At 43.4% G+C, this 19,879-nt stretch overlaps 1 protein-coding gene across 1 annotated transcript in view; it reads left to right on the top strand.

Annotated features, from left to right (window-relative positions):
* Positions 1-19,879, top strand: part of SMS (spermine synthase) — a 216,777-nt gene that overhangs the window by 87,875 nt on the left and 109,023 nt on the right. The window contains exons 4-6 of the mRNA XM_040423657.1: positions 2,026-2,090; positions 15,529-15,704; positions 17,772-17,926. Of these exons, the coding sequence (XP_040279591.1) occupies positions 2,026-2,090; positions 15,529-15,704; positions 17,772-17,926 (396 nt within the window). The remainder of the gene's footprint in view (positions 1-2,025; positions 2,091-15,528; positions 15,705-17,771; positions 17,927-19,879) is intronic.

Genomic DNA, 19,879 nt, shown 5'->3' with positions numbered 1-19,879 from the left:
GGGATGCGGAGCAAGACGGATCCGTCATGACCCACAATGCAAGTCAATGGCGACAGATCAGTTTTCTGTTACACAATCTGACACAGTCTCTGATCCGTCCCCCATTGACTTTCAATGGAGTTTATGACGGATCCGTCTTGGCAATGTTAAAGATAATACAACCGGATCCGTTCATAACGGATGCAGATGGTTGTATTATCAGTAACGGAAGCGTTTTTGCTGAACCCTGCCGGATCCAACAAAAACGCTAGTGTGAAAGTAGCCTTAGTGGAGTTTGTAAACCACTGAAATACCTGTAGTCCATACACTTGTTTGGTGAATACACATGCATGTAATCTGAGTAGAGACAAAGGTGAAAGGCGCTGTCCGACACTACTGGTGGTCTGTTATCTCCCCTAAGAACAGAAGAATGGGGCTTGTTGAAATCCAAAAGCCTGATCCTTCTTGAGAAAGTCAGGACCCCCTCCTGCCCATTAGATGGTGGGCTGGCCTCACTGAAATTGGTGGGTAATCTAATATGTATGGCCAGCTTTTGACTTAATCCATTGCAACGTAAGATCAGTTCCAGCTTTTTTTGCCCTATAAAGAATAATTGAAGTCACATTGCAACCACGGTTTTTAGTGGACACGGTGAATAGATTTGGACTTGGGCTTCCCCCACATTGTGCTGTGAAATTGCAGAATTGCCACTTGAGGATGACAAAGTTGATTGCAGCTTTCTCTCCCAGAGTCCCCAGCGATTTGTGCTAAAGCCAAGGTTTTTCAGTTGCGAACCACAGGCAACTCCATGTTACCCTGTCCTAAAGCTGAGAGACAGTGTTGATCCGTTTTCCTTGTTGCAGCGTGTGATGAAACGGCATACATGAGCCAATAGAGCAGGAAGTGGTCGGGGATGTTCCAATGATGATGTTATGGGCCACTTTAAAGGGGTTAGCCAACCCTTGTAATGCCTCCCCAAATGCCCGGGCCCCTCACACATAGGGGTTGGATACTTACCTCTCTCCTCGGCACCCGCGTCACTTTCCGATGCCCACACGGCCGCCGCTGCATCTCCCCTTTGCGCGGATGAAAACATTCAGCAATCGGGGGGCAACCAATAGCAAGCCGCAACGGGGACGAGCCTCTTTAGCGTCACCTGCGATGCTAGTGAGGCTCGTCAATGTCGCGGCCTGCTATTGGCTGCCCCACCCCCTGGTTTCCGGATGTTTTCATCCACGCGACAGGGAGATGCAGCGGCGGCCGTGCAGCCATCAAGAGCGACGCGGGTGTCGGGGAGTGAGGTAAGTACAATCTGTGTGAGGGCATTTAGGGAGGCATTATAGGGGTTGGATAACTTCGTAAACGATCGGACCACATGACAAATAAGAACTGGCTTGTGTGCCGGGTGATTGCCAGTTATCGGGAACGAGCGTCTGTACAAATGTCAGTTTCTGATAATTGGCTGGATCATCTACCTGTGTAAATGGGGCCTTACATTCCGGTCCTAGTATGATGATGGGCTCTCTCGCTCTCCCTCTTACCAGATTTAGTGGTACTTGGGTGCCTCTTCATACTTCATTGCCATGATCACCTACATAGAATACGCTAGGAACCAAATAGCCAACATCATTGTTTTTCAGTGCAAAAGTCTCTTGGTCAGACATATATTGGATCCCAGCAGCACCCAATGGATCCTGTTGACTTCCAGTGGAGTCTGTCAGTTTGACAGCAGTAGTGCTGCATGCCAGGGGTGGCGGAACTGCCAACAGGGTGCTTGTACCTTTCGATTGGTACCTTTTTTACCATTTATTCTGCATTTCCCTTGCCATACACAGGAATGCCTGACTCACTTCCATTGTTGCGGCTAATATACAAGAAGGTTGGCCCATGTATTGGCAGTTTAACCAAAACTGTGTATTGTTGTTGGCATTGATGCAGTTCCTGTAACATTGTTAAAATCGGGAGGACATTGCTGATTTATTTCGAGTAATTAATATGGGAAGTCTTGTTACTACGTAATTGAATATTAACACTCTCTTTCTTCAGCTACTTGACGAGGTTGAGGAGAAAATGAAAGAAATTTTGCACAACAGTATCTCACAAGTGAAAAGGTAACTGTCTTTGGTTGCTGTCATATTATTGTGGTACAGATGCCAGGGTGAGCGATGACATCTATTTTACCCTAACGTTGTGTCCAGAGGAATGTAGTAATTTGCTGCCCTCAGGTGGTAGTTTCTTAAATTACACTCCAACCTATGTTACTTCAGCTTAACGTTTATTGTCTATATGTGGCTTACTTGACATCATAGTTTTCATTTTAATTGCACCACTAGTGAATCATTTTTTTCAATTGAAGCACGGCTTTACCTGTGGAACTGTAATCATTTGCGCAATAGAACATATGTACAGCAAAGAAAGCGGCATATTGCTTTCTCAGGTGAGTTTACTATTCAGACCACATGGGGCAGCACACGTTCAGTGACTGTCTGCGGTGCATTGTGACGGCTCATCATACTATCAGCCCCACAGTTATCAATAGCGCTATAGACTTAGTTCATGACAACTCTTTTAATAGTGGCGAATCATACATATTTGCTCCTCCATCCATAGTTAATGTGACTCCTTTGTACTTGCCAATGGGTGGGTGGGCATTAAAGGGAACCTGTCATCAACCATTGAGGGCAGGTCCCTCAAGAGTTTTTTTTTTTCCTTCCTCTAAGGGCTCATGCACACGACCGTATGTATTTTGCGGTCTGCAAAAAATGGATCCGTAAAAAATACGGATGACGTCCGTGTGCATTCTGTATTTTGCGGAACAGAACAGCTGGCCCCTAATAGAACAGTACTACAGACGTACGGAATGCACGAAGGAGTAACTTCGTTTTTTTTGTGCGGAACCATTGAAATGAATGGTTACGCATACTGTCCGCCAATAAAAACAAAACGGAACGAACACGGAAAGAAAATACGTTTGTGTGCATGAGCCCTAAGCCAAGGGCTACACGGCAACACGGGTCGCACGGCTGGATTTCTTGCGACTGACGCGGCGATCCCATTCATTTCTATGGGATCACCACTGCTCAGCGATCCTGGCCACGACAGTTGTCGCCGTGTAGCCCTTGCCTAAATCAACTATGCGGGATAACAGGCTGAACTGGATAAACGGATGTCTTTTTGAAGCCTTACCCACTGTTGCTATACCAACTCCTAGGGAGAAACCTAAGGAGAAAACCTATCATCAGCCATGCCAATCAGCAGGTGGGTGGGAAAGGCAGGACTTCATGAATAATAACCATGACTCTTCTCAGGTAGCCGTGACTCTTTTCTCAGCAGCAAATTACTTTTAGCATATGAGGAACACACCACTGAAATCAGCATGTCTGTCACTATATGCTGCCTTCAGCGAGGGCAAGATAAGGTTCATGGCAGGTTCCCTTTAAACTTGACCGTCAGGCAGAGGAGAGCAGTGGAACCACATGGGTACTGTCTAATTTAAGGGGTTATCTGGGAATTAATATTGATGACCTATCCTCAGGATCCGGGTCCAAAACCTGGAACCCCTGCCGATCAGCTGTTAGAAGAGGCCATGCGCTCTCTTCATTGGCCATGTGTTGTCACTGTATATTGGTTTACACGGCCTAGTTTCAGTGATGGCTAACCTCTGGCATTCCAGCTGTGGTGAAACTACGACTCGTAGAATGCTCCATTTATTTCTATTTCTACAGCCAAGCAAGTGTGCATCTTGGGAGTCGTAGTTTTACCACTGCTGGAGTGCCGGAGGTTAGCCATCACCGGCCTTAGTTGTAGCTCAGCTCCATTCAAGTCAATGAGACTGAGCTGCAATATCAAGCACAGCTGCTATACAATATATGGATCCCGCCAATGTGATATTGATGTTCTATAGTGTGGATAGATCTTCAATATTATTTCCCAGATAACCCCTTTAAAGAGGACCTTTCACCTGAAAATGCAAGTTAAACTAAAGATATACCCTTACTTGCCGTCCCCGGTGGTGCTTATTCAGTTGTTCATTTTGCGCTCAGTGCCCCCGTTTGTCCGCGTTGCCCCCGCAATATTTCCCGCCTTCTATGCTAATGAGCCATTCGGCACAACTGGGCGAGCCTGCAAAAGTTCTCCCGGGCGTGTCATTCTTCTCCCTGGCACGGAGCGCATCCAATCAGTGCGCTCCACTCTTAGCCAGGGAGAAGAAACTCCAGTTCTCGCGAGATTTGCGAGAACTGGAGCGATTTCATCCATCCAGAGCCGCGAGAATCTCGCGAGAACTGGAGCTTCTTCTCCCTGGCTAAGAGCGGAGCGCACTGATTGGATGCGCTCCGTGTCAGGGAGAAGAAAGACACGCCCGGGAGAACTTTTGCAGGCCCGCCCAGTTGTGCCGACTGGCTCATTAGCATAGAAGGAGGGAAATATTGGGGGGTATACCGCGGACAAACGGGGGCACTGAGTGCAAAATGAAGAACTGAATAAGCACCACCGGGGGCCGGCAAGTAAGGGTATATCTTTAGTTTAACTTGCATTTTCAGGTGAAAGGTCCTCTTTAAGTCTCCCTACAACACACAGCCAGACTGCTGCCTGCACTCATTTTCTTGTACACAATATGATAGGTGTTTTTTACCTGACAGGCAGCAGCTCACACATCTGCTTATATCAGGCATCCTCAAACTGCGGCCCTCCAGCTGTTGTAAAACTACAACTCCCACAAAGCCCTGCTGTAGGCTGATACCTGTAGGCTGTTCAGGCATGCTGGGAGTTGTAGTTTTGCAACAGCTGGAGGGTAGCAGGTTGAGGATGCCTGGCTTATATGATCCTGCGTATACATGCTATATATGATCCAGGAACTGCTGGGAGCGGACTATGGCCGGTTGACATCTGTGCCGGAAGTTCTGTCAAATTTGTCAGCAAAGATGGCACCGCATGTTCTGCTATTCGTTTCTGGTCAAATGACAGCCACCATGACGGATCCCAGTGGAACCTATATAAGACAATGGGATCTATCAGATGTCACATCTGTCACAGCATTTCATTCCGTTTTTTTTGCTCCTGTGTTGGAACACGAAACAGAATTCTTAAAGAGGAGCTGTCACCTCTCCTGACATTTTAGTAACTGCTTGTGGAGCATCAATTCTTATCACTCTCCAGTAGGGTTGTCACGATACCAAAATTTTGATTAAATTTCGATACCATAAATAGTATTGCGATGAAAAATTAACACAAAAAAAGCCACGTGCATTCTGCATTTTATGGAACGTCCGGCCTATAATAGAACAGTCCTAACCTATTTTTTGAGGGGTCAAGGTGACAAAAAAATGGCAAATTGTGTGTTTAAATTTTTATTTTTTCTGTTACGGCATTTTTTTGGACGTGGCGATACGTAATGCCTGTATATATGCTGTGTACTTGATGTATGATTTTTAGAAGGAATGCCATTCAAGGTCGATTTTTTTTTTTTCCGACCCCTTAGGCTACATGCACACGAATGTTAAAACTGGCCCTATGATGGCTGTTTTAAAAAGTAACGGCCGTCGCACAGCCATTTTTAGCACCAATTAAAGTATATGGGGCTATTTGCCATTTTTGTAATGGACAGTGAATAGCGGCCATCAAAAAATAGGACAGACTTTCACGGCCGGATGGACCCCAATGAGACTGTTTTTAACGACCGCTTAGATTGGAGTGCATCCGTCTGTTAAAAACGGGTATGCTAGTACAATAAGGCATTTTAGGGGTTAAAAGAAAACTACCTCATCCACTTGTGCAGAGGCTCTTGATTAAACAGGAACTGCGCTCAGCCCGATGATGTCACCGCGTGATCATGCTGGGAGAGTGCAGTGACTTCATCATGCTCAACACAGGTCTTTTTCAATCAAGAGAGGAGCGACTGCATGAACAAGTGGATGAGGTAAGTGATTTATTTATTTTTGCTAAACAAAAAGCTGGGGGCCACTATGGAGGACATTATTACTTCTGGGGACACTATGGGGAAAATTATGCGCCACCATGAGGGACATTATTTATACTGAGGGTGCTGCAGGGTTTGGGATTTTTATAAAAAAACAAAACAAAAAAAAACAATGAAATTCATCAGTTTTTCATGGCCATTTTTAACAGCCATGAAAAATGGACAGACACACAGAAAATTGATGAATAGTTAAAAAACGTCCATGTAGCCTTACACATGAAATACAATAAAGAAGAGACAGAAATGTCAGTCCTGTGTCCCAGAACACGGACAATTACCGTGCGCTGCTGGTTCCAATGTGGTGTGGTGGGTAATTCACACTCGAAAGTCATGCAGTAAAAGGATTTGAAACCGCGCTGCTTAGGATCCAGTCGAACGCTACACAGGTGTAAGAATCAGGGTATTAGCCTCCGTCCTCCTCTCTCAAGGGGTTCAATCCTCCTCTGACACCTCCTCTGTAGGATTAAATGACCGGCATATAGTGAAGTACCCTCTTAGTTGTTATTAAAAAAAGGTTTTATTCTACTCACAAACAATGGTAGATAACAGGCATAATAAAATCAATTCGAACTCCTCAACAACGGTTGTCGCCCCTGAGGAAGCCAGAGAGCGAAACCCGGGTCGGGCAGGAGTTTGAATTGATTTTATTATGCCTGTTATCTACCTTTGTTTGTGAGTAGAATAAAACCTTTTTTTAATAACAACTAAGAGGGTACTTCACTATATGCTGGTCATTTAATCCTACAGAGGAGGTGTCAGAGGAGGATTGAACCCCTTGAGAGAGGAGGACGGAGGCTAATACCCTGATTCTTACACCTGTGTAGCGTTCGACTGGATCCTAAGCAGCGCGGTTTCAAATCCTTTTATTACACATGAAATAGTTGCATTGTAACTACAAACCGGATTCCAAAAAAGTTGGGACACTATACAAATCGTGAATAAAAACTGAATGCAATGATGTGGAGGTGCCAACTTCTAATATTTTATTCAGAATAGAACATAAATCACGGAACAAAGGTTTAAACTGAGAAAATGTACCATTTTAAAGGGAAAAATATGTTGAATCAGAATTTCATGGTGTCAACAAATCCCCAAAAAGTTGGGACAAGGCCATTTTCACCACTGTGTGGCATCTCCCCTTCTTCTTACAACACTCAACAGACGTCTGGGGACCGAGGAGACCAGTTTCTCAAGTTTAGAAATAGGAATGCTCTCCCATTCTTGTCTAATACAGGCCTCTAACTGTTCAATCGTCTCGGGCCTTCTTTGTTGCACCTTCCTCTTTATGATGCGCCAAATGTTCTCTATAGGTGAAAGATCTGGACTGCAGACTGGCCATTTCAGTACCCGGATCCTTCTCCTACGCAGCCATGATGTTGTGATTGATGCAGAATGTGGTCTGGCATTATCTTGTTGAAAAATGCAGGGTCTTCCCTGAAAGAGATGACGTCTGGATGGGAGCATATGTTGTTCTAGAACCTGAATATATTTTTCTGCATTGATGGTGCCTTTCCAGACATGCAAGCTGCCCATGCCACACACACTCATGCAACCCCATACCATCAGAGATGCAGGCTTCTGAACTGAGCGTTGATAACAACTTGGGTTGTCCTTGTCCTCTTTGGTCCAGATGACATGGCGTCCCAGATTTCCAAAAAGAACTTCGAATCGTGACTCGTCTGACCACAGAACAGTCTTCCATTTGGCCACACTCCATTTTAAATGATCCCTGGCCCAGTGAAAACGCCTGAGCTTGTGGGTCTTGCTTAGAAATGGCTTCTTCTTTGCACTGTAGAGTTTCAGCTGGCAACGGCGGATGGCACGGTGGATTGTGTTCACTGACAATGGTTTCTGGAAGTATTCCTGAGCTCATTCTGTGATTTCCTTTACAGTAGCATTCCTGTTTGTGGTGCAGTGTCGTTTAAGGGCCCGGAGATCACGGGCATCCAGTATGGTTTTACGGCCTTGACCCTTACGCACAGAGATTGTTCCAGATTCTCTGAATCTTCGGATGATGTTATGCACAGTTGATGATGATAGATGCAAAGTCTTTGCAATTTTTCGCTGGGTAACACCTTTCTGATATTGCTCCACTATCTTTCTGCGCAACATTGTGGGAATTGGTGATCCTCTACCCATCTTGGCTTCTGAGAGACACTGCCACTCTGAGAAGCTCTTTTTATACCCAATCATGTTGCCAATTGACCTAATTAGTGTTAATTGGTCTTCCAGCTCTTCGTTTTGCTCAAATTTACTTTTTCCAGCCTCTTATTGCTACTTGTCCCAACTTTTTTGGGATTTGTTGACACCGTGAAAATTGGAATCAACGTATTTTTCCTTTAAAATTATACATTTACTCGGATTAAACGTTTGATCTGTCATCTACGTTCTATTACAAATAAAATATTGACATTTGCCATCTCCACATCATTGCATTCAGTTTTTATTCACAATTTGTTTAGTGTCCCAACTTTTTTGGAATCCGGTTTGTACTTCTCATTACTTTACCACAGACATACACTCTCAGCCAAGTGTGCTGTTTATTTTAACGTGGAGAAAAGAATTAGCCGCTGTCGGACCTGTCACGAACCAGCAGGTGTGAACTCACTGTGTCACTGAGCAAGGTACCAGAGGTACAGACGTAGTCAGCAGGCCGAGTCATAACCAGGAACAACAGTGCAGGACCGAAGGTTGAGGCAGATGCGAAGTCAAACAAGCAATAGGTCAGGGCAGGCGGCACAGGTCAGGCAGTCCGGCTCGGCAACAGGAGAGTCAAGTCAAACAGACAGGGATCAAGCAGGTAGCGGAGTCCAGGAACACAAGCAGAGATATCAGCAACCTTTGCAGGACACTAGGACCTTGACACTCAGGCATCTGGGAAGGGGGCTGAGCCACTTATATATGTGCAGGAGGGCTAGGATTGGTCAGGGAGGTCACATGATCTAACCCATAAAGCGTGACGCGCGCCGGCCCTTAAGGAAGTGCTGCAGGTAACAAGCATGCTGTGGCCAGGGCTGAAAGGAAACTGTGGAGCAGATCCCAGAAGAAACAGTACCTGCAAGGACAGAGCCCAAGACTGCAGCGGTGAATGGGGAAGCACAGGCTGCAGATCACCGCTGAACACGGTGCCTAGGACTGCGTTGGTAAGCAGGAGAACAGCGGCGCACAGCAGCCGCTGTTAGACCCTTCTGGCAGCTGCTCATCTCCTGTGAGAACAAAGGATGGGGATGTTGTTGGGAATAATGTATTCTCTTGCTAAAATTGGTCAATATTGGGGCGGAGCTAAGCACGGCATGTGAGCAGACGCAAGGCTGCTGAGCTCCTCTGCATTATCGGCAAATACATCCTGTAAACGGGCGAACATAGCTCACAAACAACCCCTAATCTACTTCTGGGCCGTTACTGACCTGTCCGGTGTGCAGCAGAGCCGAAAAATCGCGGCCATGAAGATAAAAAAGGACGCCAAAAGCGGGGACAGAGATATTCAAGATGGCGGAGCGGCAACCCCAGGCCGACAGAGCCGCTTGGGGGAGGTGCAGAGAGATACAGCGGTGAGGCTGGAGAAGTATGCCAGGACACCGATGTCACAGAGCACCAGGGGTATGAATAAAAGGCAGACACAAATGTCAGAAGAACTGCTGGCAGATGATGTGGCTGAAAAAGAAGCAGCTGCAGGGGAGCACAGTACTAAATCCAACAGGTACAATGCCCTGCAGTCAGAAGATGATGACATAGACACAGGGGAGCAGGACTCTGACTCTGATGAACCCACCCTGAAAGATGTTATGCATGCTATATCAAAGTGTGGCAAATCACTGAATGCTCTCACTGTGCAAGTGGGTGCTATAAAGGAGGATGTCACTATAGTCCGCCATGACATGAAAAAGTTGGCAGAGCGCACCTCAGCTTTGGAGGAAAGAATGGGAGCAGTTGAGGATGCCATACCACCCATGAAGCGTGATGCTACAGAATATATGCGACGTCTAGACATTATTGCGGCTAAACAAGATGACCTAGAGAACCGGTCACGCCGTAACAATATAAGGTTGGTGGGAGTGCCTGAAAAAACCGAAGGGGCTAATCCTACAGACTTTTTTGAAACCTGGTTAAAAGAAAAATTTGGGGAGGCAGCGCTGACACCACTATTTGCGGTCGAAAGGGCTCATAGAGTTCCAACTCGCCCGTTGCCTCCGGGTGCACCCCCGAGACCAGTCTTGATGAAAATATTACATTACAAGGACCGGGACATTCTATTGAGAAAAGCCAGAGATGTGGCTGACCTTACCATTAATGGGCAAAAGGTGGCGCTCTTTCCAGATTTCTCTCAGGAAGTGCAAAAAAGAAGAGCTAAATTCCTGGACATTAAACGTCGCCTTAGGGCGTTGAATGTATCCTATTCCATGATCTACCCAGCCAAGCTAAGAATTGTCGCACTGGGAAATACAACATTTCATGAGGATCCGAAGGAGGCGCTGAGATGGCTGGATCGACATGAACGGCAACTGGCGGAGAACAACAGATGAAGTTATCCGAGATGATAAAGAACATGCTCTCGTATGGACGCACTTTTTGCTTATCATCTGGCAGAATGAGTATATATGGGCGTGATTGGAGGATATGAATGCTGTAATGGTTGCATAACAGTTGTTATAAGGTTGGAATATGCATCAGAGTATTTAGCAGGTTTCAGTAGCCCGTTAATATTAATATCACTATATATGAAAATGCAGAGGGAGCAAGTAGACCTATAAGGTAAAGGAGGGATTTATACTACATAAACAATTTAAGTGTTGATAAGTTTTTAGGATTAGCCAACCCAGTTACTAAGGGTAAAGTGCTGACTAGTGCTAGGCCTCAGCAGCGGGTGCTGTTTTATCCCACGGGCCAATCAAACGGTGTTGTAGTGGGGACTCGTGGAGGAGGTTGAAGCACTAACCTTGTCTTTTTAGAGACAAAACTGTTAAAGGGGAAGTTACCAGTTGTTTGTTCAGATACTGCGACCATGATGGTTCAGACTAACTATGTTAGAGCTTGGTTTGTATACCATACACCAGAGAAATGTCTTGATATGTCTTATATTTATATAGGGTTCTACCCGAAAAATATGTGTGCAACGTGTAGGGATGGCAGGAACAATTAAATTTGTTAGTTGGAATGTCAGAGGGGTAAAAGATAATAACAAGAGAAAGGCAATATTGGATGGCATGAGGCAATGCCACCCCGTGATCTGTTGCTTACAGGAAACACATTTGTCTAAAGAACAGACATCGCTGCTCAGTCCCCGTTGGGCGGGGCATTGTTTTCATGCTACCTATTCCACATATGCAAGGGGTGTGAGTGTTCTCATACACAGGAATATACCATTTAAATGCCTATCCCAAAAAATAGATACTGAAGGGAGATTTATATGTTTATATTGTACTGTATTTAATACAAGATGTGTTATAATAGGAATGTATATACCGCCGCCGTATTCCCCTACTGTGCTCAGAACTGCTCTGGGTTTTATGACGGATCTACCAGAGGTCCCGGTTTTAATGTTAGGAGATTTCAATACGGTAATACATACTGATATGGATAGAATGAGTGGGGGTCCACAATCTGCGGGGGGTGGTGTCACTCAGTTTGGTAAATTAATTCAGGAGGTCTCCCTGTTGGATTACTGGAGGATGAAACATCCACAAACAAAACAATATTCATGCTATTCTACAACATATGGTTCCTTGTCAAGGATAGATATGATATTGGGTAATGAGAGCATGGGACAATATGTCCAAAAGGTGGAATATCTCCCACGAAGGATCTCAGATCATTCCCCAGTGATGGCAACGACTGACTTTCTTTCTTCCCAATATAAAGGCATTAAGGTATGGAAATTCAATCCATACTGGCTGCATATACTTCCAGATATTGGTGGAATAGGGGAGAAATTGAAGGAATTTTTCACACTTAATAATCCATCAGCCCCCAAAATGATAGTATGGGATACAATGAAAGCTTTCTTAAGGGGGTTATTAATAGCTGACATAAATAAAAAGAAAAATGAATCCAGGTTTAATGTACGTAGACTAATGGCTGAGGTGGAAACAACAGAAGCGGAGTACATTGTTTCACCGGACGTAACAATGGAAAAGAGATGGCGGGAGGCACAACAAAAACTGAACGACAATCTACTACAAACTGCACAAAATAAAAGGTTCTTCTCAAAACAATCCCATTATGAAGAAGGAGAGAAGGCAGGTAGGATGTTAGCATTAATCTCTAAAGCCCAACAACAAACAGCATACATAGCGGCTCTTAGGGATAGGGAGGGGAACATACACACATCATCAGAGCATATACTGAAAATCATGCACACATTTTATTCTTCTTTATATGAGACTAAGATGCGTGCAACGGATGAGGATTTGCAGGGCTTCCTACATCCGGTACATTTAAATGTCCTCTCTGAGGATCAGAGGAATATGCTTGAGGGGCCTATAACATTAAAAGAAATGGAGTTAGCCCTCTGTGATATGGCCAATAATAAAGCTCCCGGCAAAGATGGGTTACCGGTGGAAATATACAAGTCTTATGCTTCAACACTTTTGCCTCAGTTGTTGGAGGTGTGTGAAGAAGCTAAGGGTTTGGGTAGTTTACCGCTGTCTATGAATGAGGCCATAATTGTGGTGTTACCAAAACCAGGTAAAGACGTTCTAGAAGCTGATTCTTATAGACCTATATCTTTGCTTCCAGTGGATGTGAAGATCTTGGCAAAAGTGCTGGCGAATCGCTTAAATACAGTAATTACATCTCTCATACATACCGACCAAGCTGGCTTTATGCCAAATATGTCCACAGCGGTGAATATTAGGCGTCTGTTTTTAAATATTCAGGCAGGTCATGTTCACACCTCGAATGCGGCGGTCGCATCTCTTGATGCGGCCAAAGCATTTGACAGTGTGGAATGGCGGTATTTGTGGTCCGTACTCCAGAAGATGGGCTTTGGCCCAGAGTTCATAAAATGGATACAGTTATTATATGCTAGTCCTAGAGCGTCCGTAAGAGTAAATGGTAATTTATCAGACCCATTCAATATTTATAGGGGGACTAGGCAGGGGTGCCCTCTGTCACCACTATTGTTTGCGGTGGCGATAGAGCCGCTAGCTGAAGCCCTTAGAAGTGCAGGTCTAGTAAAAGGTTTTCAATATGGGAATCTTATAGAAAAAGTCGCATTATATGCAGACGACTTGTTGTTATTTTTGGAAGATTGGGAAACATCCCTTTCGGAAGCTATTAAGATTATAAATGACTTTGGCCAACTATCTGGATTGACCATAAATTGGTCAAAATCTACTGTAATGCCTTTATCTAAAACAGTGAATCCGTCTTTGCTAGTGTCATCAGATCTCAAAGTTGTTACATCCTTTACGTACTTGGGGGTGAAAATATCTACTGATACTCGAGAATATAGTGATCTGAATCTAGTACCCCTACTTGAAAAGTTCAGGAGTAAAATGCAAGCATGGACTAAGTTACCCCTTACGTTGATTGGCAGAGCCAACCTTATAAAAATGATTCTTATGCCCCAACTGTTATATCTCGTCCATAATGCTCCAATATGGATTCCAATCCGTTTTTTCCACAAGGTTAATACAATTTTTAGGGATCTTATATGGAAACGAGGTGTTCCTCGCATAAAACTAAGTACATTACAGAGGCCTAAAACGCATGGGGGACTAGCTATACCAGACCCTTGGGTGTATTATGTCGCAGCCCAACTGCAGCATATCAGGGGTTGGGGAGACAGTGAAAACCTAAACAAGACGGGAAAAATAGTGAAACACCTTATAGGGAAAAAATGTTTGCTATCAGCCTTGGAAGAGGGTACTTTTTATGATAGAGGTGCGCAATATCAGATATTGAGAGTGATACACAAAATATGGTGGAAAGCCAGGTCTATGGCTAAAATATCAGGATATACAAAATATACACCAATATGGCCGAACTATATGTATAAAGAAGTAGGTAAAGTGTCAGAAACAAAGGGGTGGGAGAGGTATGGTCTTAATAGAATGGTTCAGTTATTCTCTAATAACAATCTAAAAGAATTTGCACAACTAAAACAAGAATTTAATATACCACATAACTCTTTTTATCTTTATCTTCAGCTCAGACATGCTATACGATCGCAAATAAAACATGAAAACATTGTTCAGGCACCGAAGCATAGTATTATAGACCTCACCACAACGCAGGGGAGCACAAATGGGGTAATATCTCTTCATTACATGACCCTGATGGAAGTGCAGTATAAAAATAGGCCGTTAGGATTATATGGGAAATGGAAGTCTGACATTGGAGATCTAACTGAGGACTTATGGGAGGAAGTAATGAAGAATTTTCAAACCATAGCAGTGAGTGAAGCACAACGGGTATCACAACTGTACCTGATGCACAGGGTATACAGAACCCCGGTTTTGTTGAAAAAGATGGGATATAGAGCAGATGACTGTTGCCCGAGGTGTAATAGGCATAACGCTGATCTAATCCATCTGATGTGGAATTGTCCAAAGCTTAGGAGATACTGGATGGATGTTGTGAACTTGATAAATGTTGTGTTCCAAACTAACATAGAGGTTGCACCACTAGTGTGTGTTTTAGGATGTGTTAAAGTTCAGCCAGGAATGGCAAAAAAGAAAACGGCCATTATGCGTGTTTTATATCAAGCCAGGAAAAGTATTGCACAACATTGGATAGATCCAGAAGCACCTACATTGAAAGAGCTAATAGACAGGGTTCACATCTTGGTAAAGTTGGAAAGGTATGTCTATCAGAAGAGAGGAGCGGTCAAAAAATTTGAAATAGTATGGTTCTCGTGGTTGAGATATTACAACATTAATTAATAGTATATTGGGTGGAAAATGTCCAAAATATTGTATGCTGGATTATTTTATTTTATTTCTTGCCTGTTGGGAAGAATGGTGACCATTTATATGTTGGATGGATGAAAGATGAATATGTGAGCTGTTGAAGACAAGGGATGGAATGGCGGTCACGGAAGATATATGGGAGAGAGTATGTTAATGGTGTATGGTGTTACAAAGACTATCACGGAAATGACTCTGGACTTTACTTGGTCGCAGGACTGAAGAAGGGGTGGGTGGGAAGAGGGGGGTGGGTGGGTGTAAGGGGTAGTTACTGTAATAATATTTTGTTTTTATGAAAATCAAATAAAAATTATCTGATTTAAAAAAAAAAATTGGTCAATATTTATAGACCATAGATAATTGGGGGAAAAATATTAGCACCCTCATATGTTCTAGACTACGAAGTAATAACCCCCATGTTAATTCTAGACCACAGAATAACACACGAACCCCATTTTCTACCTTAGATTTGTGAGATTAAACCCTTCACTACCTTACACCACCATGGAAGTTTTAATTGGTTTGGAATATAGTGCGTCCTATAGTTCATTGTGTCTTATTTGTAAAAAAAAAGTGGTATGTATGAAGGTTAGCTTCTTTATGTGCCTATTATTTGGTTGTTGCATTATATTGTTCATTGCTCCATTTCCTTTTCCACCTTAGATTGCCGGCCATCGTTCGAGGAGCAAAGGTTGACAGATACTGGCCCACGGCTGACGGGCGTTTAGTAGAGTACGACATAGATGAAATAGTTTACAGTAAAGACTCATCTTATCAGAACATCAAAATTCTCCACTCTAAGCAGTTTGGAAATATTCTCATCCTGAATGGAGATGTTAGTAAGTGATGCTGTTTTATTTTGTCTCTTTTACAAGTGATATTTGTGAAGATTCTCATTCATCCAGACCATGGTATATTCGTAGAAATAAGTCAAAGCAATTGGACTTGTATTTTTTTTCTTTTGAAGACATTTCACTTGTCATTCAACTGGATTTCTTAATTAGAATAACTTGTACAAAGAATCTCTGGCAACAAATACTGGTGACTCATGCTTCAGTCAGCATAATCTTTTATCATAATCAACATGAGGTCAAAGACCTTATAGAGGTACGATGTTAATTGCATTGCATGACTATATCTATTAAGAATAATTAAACTGCCTCAGGTGAGGTGTTAGAACAGCTCTGTAATCGGCAGACTAGTCTACCTCTGTTTCTAAGATGTGAACCTCTCTGTCATCAAACTATATCCATTGTCCTTAATATGTGAGTCCTGACTGCAGTTGTTTGCAGGACACAGAAGAGATGTACACTGGTGTAACTGTGGTTTTGTGTTTTCCAGTGCACAAGTCTTGAGCAAAGAATTTGATATGTCCAGTTGCTTTGACTTATTTCTATTGGTACACTTTATAAGTGATGTTTAGTACATTAGAAGAATGAATCAAACACCTGACAAATGTACAGCATACGTAGAACATTTTACAGTCTATTTAAAATGTTGACTGTCTCTGCAAAAACATTGCTTTACTCACAAAGCGAAGGTGCATTTACTGATAACACAAATTTGCTCAACTTTTTATGTAGTTTTCAATTGTGAAATGTTGTAAAGGGGTTGTTTTCTTTTAAAGGAAAGTGAATGCTTGAGGGTAAAGTAGACACAACTGGAAATCTGTTCTGTATTTCGGCATGTTTTTTTTAAATCTGCAGCATGCATAGTCACAGAAGTCATTGCAACAGATCTGCAGTATGTGATTATACAACTGTGTAAGGCCTATATTAAGGGTGGTACAATCTTTTACTCACATATCTGGAGGACTTTCTTTTCTTTCTATGGGTGGGCAGCAGCTCATCAAGCACCCGCGTCTCCCAGGATGCTTTGCAATTAGATTGTGTTAACTCCTCCTTCCCCTTCATAGACCATAGCCCTTCACATATAGCCTCAGAGATACATATGATATGTAATGTCTCCACATTTTTCTTCTCCACTGTCTAGAGAGATATATAATTATCTATTTCTACGAATTTAGAAGTAGGGATGGATGAATGAAAGTTTTCTGGACTACTTCACCTGCATCACTATGAGGTCACTACGTCAGCACTGAGGGGAGGGAATGGGGGAAGGGAAGCTACTGAGCATGTTAGTTCAATTCTGAATGCATGAGAAGGTGCACCAGAGGGACAAACAGCAGAGGGCACTACCAAAGCCGTTTCGCACTTCCTCAGGCCGGAGGAAGCTCAAAACGTCTGTTGCCTTTTGCTGTGCTGTACCCGCATCCACTGCAGAAAGAATATTGGTGAGTGCCGCTGTTTTCTTCTATCTACATGATGCTGGAAAGCATCCAAGACTCAGGGATGATCGGTCTCACACAGACTGCATTGTATCACATTGAAGATAGGGAGGAAAGCACAGGGGGAGGGTGCAACAGGTATACACTCCTCAGCATCTGTATCTACCATCACAAAGGAAAATAAATCCCTCACAAATTAGTGAAGGCAGCAGCATTCTGGACACACTAAACTCGCATCTAGCATGTATGACTGGGAGGGACATGAGAAAAATCTAAAACTAAAAGCAGGTTGTATATTGCCTATAAGGGGATCTGAAAATGAATGCATGAATCAAGATTTGAGCCTAGAATTCAGTGCAGCTATTTAACTACATAACCACTAACACATAGAAAAGTCAGCTTCTCCATTTCAATGGTGTCCGTAGACTTGAAGTGTTAAAATGAAAATATGTGGAATATATGAGAAAATGTGGAATATTATAGTTTTTTTTCATCAGATTCCTAGGCGGTACTTCTGTTACATCATCGCACATGGGCCATGGGTTGGGGAATAGATGTATTTCTAATACATTTTTATATTTGCCTTTTTTCACGGTGTGAAATATTTTTATTTTTACAGACTTAGCAGAAAGTGATCTAGCGTACACCCATGCCATAATGGGCAGTGGCAAGGAGGACTACTGTGGGAAAGAAGTATTAATTCTTGGAGGAGGTGATGGCGGCATACTGTATGAACTCGTCAAACTGAAACCAAAGATGGTTACTATGGTGGAGATATCCTTTTCTGTCTTGTGGCAGTTTCAGGGCACTTGTATGGTGTCCCCTAGGAATAGCATCCCTTTCTCTGACATCACTCAGTGCACTGCAGCTATTGGCTGAGGCTGTACCTCACAGACTCCCTGTTCTGTTGGCCCCCAGGAAACGGCACATCATGCTAGTAATTTCTGCAACATTTGGGCTTCTTCCTCACAGCGCAAGGTGTCATTTTCACAATTTCAGCTGTGCAGTTGAGTAACATGCAAAAGTAGTTATTGCCTATAGTTAAGGACCTATAGTCATAGTTGCCAACAGTCTGGCATTTGCGTAGACTTTCCCTAATGTTCAAAGACAGTTGCAGGATATTTGGGCTGTCCTGGTCCTAAAATGGATTGGGCTTGTGTAAGGCGGTGTTCCAGGCTGGGTTTGGCCGTTCCCAGGGCTAGGCTTATGTGACTTGGATTTACATGTCTGTGAGCATGCCTTAAGTGTATACAGCACATTGAAAAGCTACATTACGGGGACCAGAGCGAAGAAGGTATTACCATCTCTGGCTTGTTAAAGGGGTTTTCCAAGATATTTTTTTACTAATAACCTCTCTGGATAGATCATCAGTAGCTGACCGGTGGGGGTCCGACACCCAGGAACCCCATCAATTAGCTATTTAAGAAGGCACTGGCGCTCGCAGTAGCACAACAGCCTTCTCACAGCTTTCCCTAGGCCATATGACATCCCGTAAAGTGGTAACATTAACTAGGTGTAGCTCAGCCCCATTGAAGTGAATAGGGGTGAGCTGTTATACTAAGTACAGCCACTATCAAATGGAAAATCAAAAACAATAGGGGGCGCTCCCTTGTGAAATACCTTAGGGTGTCCCAGATAAGGACTCATGGTGAGAATACCTTACCGAATAATGTTGTGCAAACACTAGGAAATGGAGTGGACTCTCCTGTAGAGAGTTTAGGTCAGGCTGCTGCGCTTGTTCACCGGGATCCTCCAGATGGAGTCCAGAATACACATAGGAACATATTAGCTCAACAAGGAGCAGAAAAAGAAAAACAAAAGCGCGCTGCTCTGCTATCTATAAAATTATTTATTAAAAACATACATAAAACACTATAAATAAAAGGCTAGCTACGCGTTTCAGTGGCGGGCTGCCATCTTCATCAAGCTCTGTGCTTGGTAAGCAGGGAGAAGGCCATGTCGCTATTGTGAGCACCAGTGCCTACTTAAACAGCTCATCAGTGGGGAAGGGGGGGTGTCGAACCCCTACCGATCAGATACTGATCACCTCTAGAGAGGATAGGTCCTCAGGAAAATATATAAGCCAGCCAATGTTTCACTTTAATCAGTACATGTGGTTGTGAAGTGTTACGTACAGGCCTAGGTCACTGAGTAAAGAGGAAATATATAGGAATAGAGGAAATTTAGTACAGGAATTAATCCTTATAGTCCTCTATAATACGTCCTTTACCGTAGCTTTGAAGAAACTGCCTGCAGGCTTTGCTTGAGTAGCATTGCCAAGTCCTAATTTTCCGTAAAGCTGTGGAAATGGATTTGACTTCTGTCCGGGTCTGTGAGTACTAGCTGCAAGAATCCAGAAGTGCTAAACCCTTCCCCATAATCACATAATATGTGTGGCTTCCTCCATCACTGGAATGTAACATGCGGTAATAGCTGTCAGGTTCAGTTACTGTACATGGTAATAAGTGGATGCACCATAGTAAAACGGGCCTTTACGTTTGTGAAATGGAAAGCCTCACGTCTACTAGATTTCACAGGAGTTATATTAGTGTGCAGTATCTTTTATACTTTTTGATATTCAGTCCATTGCATGATGTGTATAATTAAAGCTCCCATCCCAAATGTGTTGCCTGCAGTTTCTGGTGTCCATAGATAAAGCCTATTCATTGTGTAGGAACAAGTGATGAACATCATTTGTTCTGGTTTTCAAGATCTCTGCTTTCTGTC

This window comes from Bufo bufo, chromosome 3 (assembly GCF_905171765.1).
Source record: "Bufo bufo chromosome 3, aBufBuf1.1, whole genome shotgun sequence".
Lineage (NCBI taxonomy): Eukaryota > Metazoa > Chordata > Amphibia > Anura > Bufonidae > Bufo > Bufo bufo.
Note: the sequence above shows the minus strand (reverse complement) of the source record. Positions and strands in the feature narration are given on the sequence as shown.